This window comes from Polyodon spathula, chromosome 10 (assembly GCF_017654505.1).
Source record: "Polyodon spathula isolate WHYD16114869_AA chromosome 10, ASM1765450v1, whole genome shotgun sequence".
In the NCBI taxonomy this organism is placed as follows: Eukaryota; Metazoa; Chordata; class Actinopteri; order Acipenseriformes; family Polyodontidae; genus Polyodon; species Polyodon spathula.
This window is the reverse complement of record NC_054543.1, coordinates 15,630,375-15,639,392: the sequence shown is the minus strand read 5'-3', so window position 1 is coordinate 15,639,392 and position 9,018 is coordinate 15,630,375. Positions and strand designations below refer to the sequence as shown.

The following is a 9,018-nucleotide window of genomic DNA, read 5'->3' as shown; positions in this document are numbered from 1 at the left end:
GCTTCGTTTTTTAAATGATAAGGCAACCCTTGTTTACTTTCCCAAGCTCTGCTTTAAAACCTGTTTTCAACTTTCATTCCAGAAAACAGGTAGTTAAAACCCTGCTGTTACTGCAACTGTATAAGGTTATCATTTACATTCTCTGTTCTATACAGTAACTACAGAAGCGTCCTAGTGCCAATTAAAAAATAAATAAATAAAGTAACTTCTACGTAAGACCTTTTTTTAAAAACAGTGTTATGTAGGAGATACACTTTTTTTTTTAATTGGCACAAAAACGCTTTCGTCGTAACAATTCAGAATGCAATGCATGTGTTTTTTTTTTAATTCAAATTATATTTTACAGGAAATATTTACATAGCAATAAGGCATGGTTCTGTAGCATAAGGGCGGGTTGCTGCAATGGTCACAGTAACCAATATCAAAATTGTATGAACCAGTATACATTAATAATCCATTGCAGTACAACATTACCATGTGTGTGCAATATTTGTTCATATGGTATGTAATATATTTGAATTATAATGCTATCTCAATAAAATAAAATAAAATAAATGTTTACATATTTCACTTCCCTGTGTGGCTGTACTCTCTTTAATCACATTTTTGACGCTTGGTGTTGGTGTGTTCCTTGTTGCAGTTTCTAGTGTTCGGCAATAGAGGTCGCTGCGGGAGTTATCCGCTGTTTCTCCCACCATACCCCTCTGCCCTGCTAGTAACGTTGCTGCCCCTCACACTCGCTTGGCAAACATGGCAGACAGCGCAAGTGAGAGCGACACTGATGGAGCTGGGAGCGGCTCGGCCGCCCTGCAATCCTCTTCCACCAAAGCGGGGATCGTAATTTCCCCGTTCCGACTGGAAGAGCTTACAAACCGACTGGCTTCGCTGCAGCAGGAGAACAAAGTCCTGAAAATCGAGCTGGAAACGTACAAACTCAAGTGCAAAGCTCTGCAGGAGGAGAACCGGGAACTGCGTAAAGCCAGCGTCACCATTGTGAGTATGCGATTATCGCAGCAAAGCAAAGCGTGTGATCAGACATGAATCAACACTACCCATTTAACTTTAACACAGAGAGCACATAAGCTAATCAAAATGTTACACTAAGCATCTACAAAAAAAAAAAAAACGGTTGTTTTGTTTTTGTCATTGTTTATTAATGTCTTCCTTTTTGGGACAACTCGCCTCGGGCCCATTCTTTCTCAACAGTGCAAGGGTATTCTGCTGCTGTTGCTGCTGCTGTTGCTGGCTCTACATGACCATACTGCGGCTTGGGTATTGGTGGGGAATGATTGTTAAACTGTAAAACAGCAGATAGGAAACAACAGTGATGACAGAATTTCCTTTGACTCAAAGGTCTAGTTTGTACTTGTTCAGGAGATGGTTTCCATATGATCTGGAGTTTATTAACATGAGTGGAATGGAAAACTATGTCAAAAGGGTGGACGCTGCGGCTCATTTGCAATTATGTGATACATATTATGATGTGAAATACAAATAACACACATTCATACCCTCGGCTCCCATTTTTAGTACTTGATCACGTTGCTAACGGATATTGTCACCGTTTACTGCGATTAGTACCGCCAGTACACAAGTTAATAAATTATATCCATTAGCATAGTATAGTAGCTTTAGTAAAATAATGCATTGTTTTTACTTGAAAGCATAGAAACGTTTTTTTTTTTTTTTTGATGAAGCATTGCATAAGATTGTATTTGTATAATTATTTATTACAATTACGTTATTTATTTATTTATTTTTTGTCGTCGGATTTTGGCCTAGGTTGTCGTGCCTTGCGTCAGGCATTATGACCAAGCTAACTTGTTTTCCTGGGAGTTCGTTATTTAACCTTAATCTTTAACCTTTAATGTAGGGTTTTTTGTGTTTGTTTTCTTTTTTTCTCACATGAAATACTGTTGTTGTAGAGGCCCAAATCCAAGCCTTTACTACAATGCTGGCACAGTTTCGTTAAAAAAAGGGGATTGGGAATGGATACATGTTCGTGTTTCTGAAAGTTTCAGTACCATGGTTGTTTGACAGCTCTGTACTTTAAAATAACATCAACATTATACTTTTGACTGGTTTTTACTTGATTTCATTGTTGTTGGAATGGATTAATTACTTTGACTGTCAGCTAAATGCTTTGAAAATATTTTTTTTTTTTTTTTTTTTTTTTTTTCCCCTCTCCAAGCTACGGCAGATCTTCCAAAAAACCTCCAAAGCCTTCGTGGCTGCCAGTAGTAGAAAGATATTTTCTGTTTATTTCAAAATTGTGTGCAGGCAGCTGACAACCTTTAGGGAACGTAAACACACTGGCAAAACAACAAGGCATGGCCTCTGATGAAGTAGCATCTACAGAAGGGTAAACTATGGAGGAATGTAAGTAAATAACCACTCTGGAATCATAGCTTAGTATAATTGAATCACTTCAGCTTTAACTGTGGCAAACATACAACAGCAAATAACTGAGTTAGGAGTTTAATGAAATAAAAAACGTGATTGGATTTGAAATGCATTTTTACTTACTGGCACGGAATATCCAAATTTGAATTTGGAAGTGGTTAGAATGGTTCAAGCACTAACATGTTTCTGTCGTTCCATAGAAAAATAGAGAGACAGTTAACTGAATAATGGTACTGTATACAAATATAGTGGGGTTCAACATTACCCAAAGTTGTGCTTGTAAAGATATAATAAATTCCACCCATAGCCCAAGTCAAGAGTTCACTATAAAATAGGATCTCAGTCATTTCTATTTTAAATGCATTGGTTAATTGGTTACCTCTTAAGAAAATATTTGGATTGGTTTTTTTTTATATATATATATATATATATATATATATATATATATATATATATATATATATATATATATATATGTGTGTGTGTGTGTGTGTGTATGTATATATATATATATATATATATATATATATATATATATATATATATATATATATATATATATATATATATATATATGTATATATACACACACACACATACATATACATACATACATCTTTGAGACATCCAAATAATTTCTTACTCTTACTTATCTCAATTTATGCTCGCACTGTACATAGCAGGTCAAGCACAGGGTTGATTATTAGACTTTTTTTAATGTTGGTGTTGGGAGGGGAAGTAGGGAACATTTTGTGTTTTCTGGTCATCTTGAAAATATACCATGTGGTTGAATACATAGTTTTATAATGGGAGTGAACAAAAAAGTAAAACTCCCTTGCCGCCTGATTCGCTTTATCAGGTTTCCTTTCATTGTGTTTAAAGTGCCCAAGGTTTTCTTTTGTTTTTTTGTACAAAAATAATAGGTGTCATCTTGTATGTCCATGTTGAAAATATCAGCTCTGTGTTTATGAACTTTCCACTACCTACAGCGGCTGGGTTATCTGTCACCTGCAATAAGCTGGAACACATATAATTGAAGAAGACCACGTACTTTGATCGATAAGTCAGTGGTATGTTTTGTGAAAATAGAAAACAATTTTCTGCTTGCTTGTTACGTTAATTTTTGTTTTCATTTTCAAATGAGCCAATTAAATTAAGCATAACAGGACTTGACATACATTTTACACAGCATTTACTCAGTACTGGCCCTCAAATAAACAACTATTATAGATGGAGGGTTGCTTGTCCCTTTGATTCCCTTAGAGAAATCTGTATTGTGAATGTGCATGTGATGCATAGCTATAGTTAGTCATTTCCTGTTGCTGGAGTACATGTTCTTGATTGCAGGAGTAGGTCATTCAATTTCTCCTAAATTTTAAAAATAATTGGGCCTACGTGTTTATTTAATTTTTTTTCTTAGGCTTTGGTCTCTGCAGTTTGTTTTGTGTTATTGAACAACTTACAGTTTAAATTGCTTTCCAGTTGTAATGCACTGTATGTATTTCCGTTTTGATAGCCAATCACATTTCTCTAATACATTTTTTGCTATCAACCAAGATTTTGTGTATTGCTGATGGCAGGTATGAGTTAAAATAAGGTATCCTTACTTGTATAGTGACTGGTAACAACCTTTTTACTGTATAAAATGCTGATGCAGTAACACGCAGTCTCTAAAATCCTCATGTCGGCCTGTAGCTTTTAGTAATTTATGCACTCTGATCGTGTGGTTTGCAGTGTTCAGGTGTACAGCTGATGGAAGTGCTCCAACAATGACAGATACAAAGTTTACAGTTCAAACAGTTTTTTATTTTCTCTCGTTTTGCTTGAGACCATTAAATAATGCTGGCTCTACACAAAGATGTGTACTGCCAGCGTATAAACCATGTGGTTAAGTGCCGAAATAATAATAATACAAAGAACTATACACAGCACAGACACAATCACGTCTCCTGACAGTGAGTGTTCTTAGTGCAGGTGCAGTGCAAGGCAATTTGTAGTGACAGTCTTGAAGTGTAGTCTGGGCTTGATGCTGGCCTGTAGCGACAGCTACCGGTTCGTGTTGCAAATGCTCGTCTAACAGTTAGACAGTTAGTTTCCACAAACAAACAAAACGCTTAACATGATTCGCTTTCTTTTCCTTCTTTCCTTTCTCGGTCATTCTCATAATCACGTCAAAGGAACAGATTATATCGTCACATCTCCAGTTATACCCTTTGCCTCGCCCCCTGCAGTAGCTAGTGCAATCACCTCTCCTCCAATCCATGACTTACACATTGAGTACCGCTTTAGGGCGATGACTTTGGGCATTGTGACTCTGCCCCCTTCATGGATGGCTGGCTTCTGACTGACCCTGGAGTGACCTGCCAGTACGAGGCACTCTGTTCCTGTTACACTGCGCCCTCACAGATCGGGAGGAGACTGTTGACTAGGATTCATTCACTCTCTGTCACAAGTATTCCTTGATTTGTGCAGTTACCTGCCACCCAGGCATTTACTATCTGCATAAAGTCAGAAATGCAAATATATCAGCAAGGAAGCCATCCAAATGCTATTACTTTGATATGCTACAATGTTATTGTTAATGAGACATGTGTACAACATTTCTGTGTGAAGACTTGGAATAAGCATTGAATAAATGAGCTCACACTGCACACATGCTACTGTGAAAACAGTGCTGGCTGTATTTGACATGCATATTGCTCGATACAAATTCTGAACGTTTTACATTTGGCAAATGTTTAAACACTAAACTGTTAACATCCCTAATTGAAACACATGCGATTGTAATATGTTAGCATGTGTTTATTCAGTTAAAATGGGATAATTACTCCCTGAGTAATTAAATTTAATTAATTCCATTTAATTACTCCCTCATTTCCAAGGTGCTCACATAACATACATGTATGGTATTCCTAACTTTAAGGGCTTTTCTATATGCTGCATGACCATGCCTGGACTGCCAGCCTGCTTCTCCCCATGTTCCATGTTTGTCAACACTTGGTCTAACCTTCAGCCTCTAATCATCAAACTGTAGGATATTTTGTTCCCTGCATGCGAGTGACACGTCCAGTTTTAGCTCCTCTTCTGCTGTCCAGCACTCTCGTGTTGTGACTAGCAGCTGGGTAACTCATCTGCAGCGGTAACCTTCCTCTTTGCAGAGACTTGTCATCTAATGTTACAGGAAACTGGATTTGTTTAACCCTGCAAGCTTGTGTGACAGTGAGATGTGATGATTATGCCAGTATTAAATATCGGATATTAAAAAGCAAAACAAACAAAAAAAACAACCTCATTTTAGAGCATTTCAATTTACTGCAACGGTAAATACGTTTGTGTCCGTGACTCTCAATCACTCATAAAATTGAGGAAGGTTTATCGGCAAAAATACAGTTATTTGTATTGTATAGTATAAACAGTGCCCGCTATGGTGGGTGATTGCTTATATTCAAGTTGTATCGCGATAAGAAGGATGTTATTAAGTTGCCCAGCTCAGAAATACTTCCTTGTCAGTTGCCAATTACAAAAGGAAACTTTAGATTACATTTGAAAAAATGTTTATAATGTCTGAATTGGTGCAAGCTAGCTAGCCAGCCTGTGCTCAGCAGAATTATTCAACCCTGCGCTTAGTTAGTGGTAAATAAAAGCAGTGTTCAGCTTTTACGATGAAAGGTAAATGGAGCTGGCAGAATCCATAGTAGAAGAGGGCTTCATTTTCAGCATTCAGCAAGAGGCAGTTTCTAGTAGTTCATCAGCATTTTTAACTTTTTGAAACTCAGCTCATCCAAAAAGTAGCAACATGTGGCACGGTCATAACATTCCAACTGGACCTTGAGGTCAGAATCCTTGGCAGTGGTAAATATACCATGCCCAGTTTATCAAGATAAGCGGTGCAGTATTTGGAAAATGTTTTGTATAAATAGGTGGTGGCTCCAAGATCAAAGAGACTTTTGTTAATAGGATTCCAGCTTGTTAATTTGAGTGACACTAATATAAACTATCAAACAATGGGCTCACTTTTGTTTATTTTTTTTTTATTGTAATTAGTTGGATCGTTTTAGTGAAGCAGTTGAAAATGTACCAGATTTCACAACATTGGGCAGGTCTGCCTTGCAGGAAGCATGGAAAGTGGAAGTGCTCGTTTGTCAGTATGTTACATATTCATATACTGTAGAGGATACATGCTTGAAATAGCTACCTAGATATAAATGATCTTGCTACTACATTACATTTTTTCTCCTGATTTAGTTTTAAGTGCTGGTTTTTATTGTGATATATTCTGATATTCATGCTGTTCCTTATGCTGTGAATGTAAAGTAGGCTGTGTTTTCACAGTTGAGAGCTATAGTATGGAAAGCAAACTACTTTTTAATGAAACTTAGCATAGCCATTTATTTTTATTCTGCAGGCTATATTGTGGATGTATGTCCTTGTGGTTTACTTTTTTCAGTGGATTATATACTGGATGCTATAGTTTTTGGTATTTTCTAGCTGTGACTGGGGATGTACATGTATTGTTTTATTTATTTATTTTTATCCACTAACTACAGTAATATAATAAATCCATCCTTGTTTACAGGTTTGCTTGCATGAGTGCTGTTTTTATCTTATGAACTAATAACTCTGGATTGAACTGTATCGAAGCAGAAACATGCTGTTTTGGGTTTTTGTGTGCTCATGTTTTACTGTAAACATGTTAATATGTGCCTAGCTTTTGTATTAAAGTATTGCATTTTTACTACCTAAATTTTGTGTATGTTTCACAAGAGAACCTTTCTTCATACTGCTTTTGACTGAAGTGTTTTAGTTAATCAGTTGTTTAGTAATATGTACGGTAACCTGTGTTGTAGATTTTACTGTGTCATCTCTTCAAACATCTCGAATCTCTTCAAATTCCAGTGGGAGAAAGGGGGCTGGAGGAACAGCCTTTCCTTTCATCTCAGGGAAACTAATATCCCTATCCTTCCAGCAGAGCTTGGTCAAAATCTGAAAACAACCGATGCAGTGCAGAACCGAGCCACAGTGGAAATGCTCTAGCATGTACCTTTCTACATTTATTTGATATATCACTTTGCAGTTGTATTTCTGTTCAGTCCTTTTTGTAGATGTTGTTACGCCCATGGTGGTATATTATTAATTAAACTCTCAATTGATATTTGTCTCAAATGTATTTCTATGACTGGATCTTTGGTTAAATAGACATTTGACCTTAACTGCAGATACTGTAAGCAAGGGTTTCAGACAATAATGTAGTCGTGTGAAGCGTGGATGGACGGCATAGTTTTAATAACGCAGTACCTAATGTAGCCACATGAAGTTATTGTGCAGAGCTGAGATTATTATAAGGAGTATGTTTCTGGGGTTTGTCCAATTGGAACTTTTCCATGACTTTTTATAAAAATAAATAAATAAAAAAGAAAAGAAAATAGTACCCAGAGTAGTGGGTACAATTATTTTATAGTGGCTTAAGGTGTATTGAATTTCCTTTATTTTACTGACAAGATACTTTTGAAATGATCTTTCTAGGCCATTCATGGTTCATGGTTTAAGAAACTGCAATACTATTTTATGATGGGTACAATCCAGACATTTCTTTGCAAATAACGACTGTCTTTTTGCTAATGTTTGTCGTTGCTATTTGAGATTATTCTCAGCCAACGTCTGCCATTGCTTACAGAAAGTAAAACAGATACTGTAAAGGACTTCATTATATGATTATAATTCTTGAAACTGATTTCTAAGATGTACAGTAACTGTTATCGCTCTACTGGTATCATTTCATATAGTAAAAAAAAAAAAATGCTATTCAAACAGTAACCAGTGATGGTGAATATAAAACGATTATAATTTAAATATGTTTCTATTTTTTTGTAGAATTATCTATTATCTAAGGATCTATTGCAGTTTGAAATCAGTCTGGTTTGTTTCCATTGGCAGCAGACGGAGGTCAAAGTGGTTTGAATTAAGATTAGTTTGAAATGCATGGACATCAGTTCAAATTGTTATGCATGAGTCTTAAATTATTCCCCTAAAAACATTTCTCACAACTTACACTGTGTTGAAATACATAGATATACATTTGAAATAAAGCAGAGTTTTATTCAAACTGAACTACTGTTTGACAAGAAAAGTTGCCTAAATGTACTGTTGATATACATCATTTTCATTCAATTCTTAAAAATGGCAATTGTTTCTCATCATTAAACTGTCATTCCAAGAACTGGGTTACAAACCTTCAGAACTTTTTGCCAAAGCGCTTGTTGGTCTATTGCTGGAACTCATGAGGGTGAATGGAAATCTAGATCTCTCGCTCCATTTTAACAGCTGCTTGTTTTAATTAATTTGTGTTTTTTGTATTTTTCAGCAAGCAAGAGCAGAACAAGAAGAGGAATTCATCAGCAACACGCTGTTTAAGAAGATCCAAGCCTTGCAGAAAGAAAAGGAAACGCTTGCTGTGAATTATGAGAAGGAAGAAGAGTTCCTTACAAACGAACTGTCCCGCAAACTTATGCAGGTAAAATTGCCTGATCAGGTTAAAATGGGGAGAGCACCAGCACCGAGCTGCCATGCTCTTCCATGTTCTATTTGCAACATGTCTGTTTCCGAAGATGGATGCAG

At 36.2% G+C, this 9,018-nt stretch overlaps 1 protein-coding gene across 1 annotated transcript in view; it reads left to right on the top strand.

Moving 5' to 3' along the window:
- Positions 1 to 734: 734 nt before the first annotated feature.
- Positions 735 to 9,018, top strand: part of LOC121321887 (coiled-coil domain-containing protein 6) — a 30,756-nt gene continuing 22,472 nt past the window's right edge. Inside the window, exons 1-2 of the mRNA XM_041261221.1 lie at positions 735 to 993; positions 8,765 to 8,914. Coding sequence (XP_041117155.1) covers positions 751 to 993; positions 8,765 to 8,914 — 393 coding nt within the window. The 5' untranslated portion in view covers positions 735 to 750. The remainder of the gene's footprint in view (positions 994 to 8,764; positions 8,915 to 9,018) is intronic.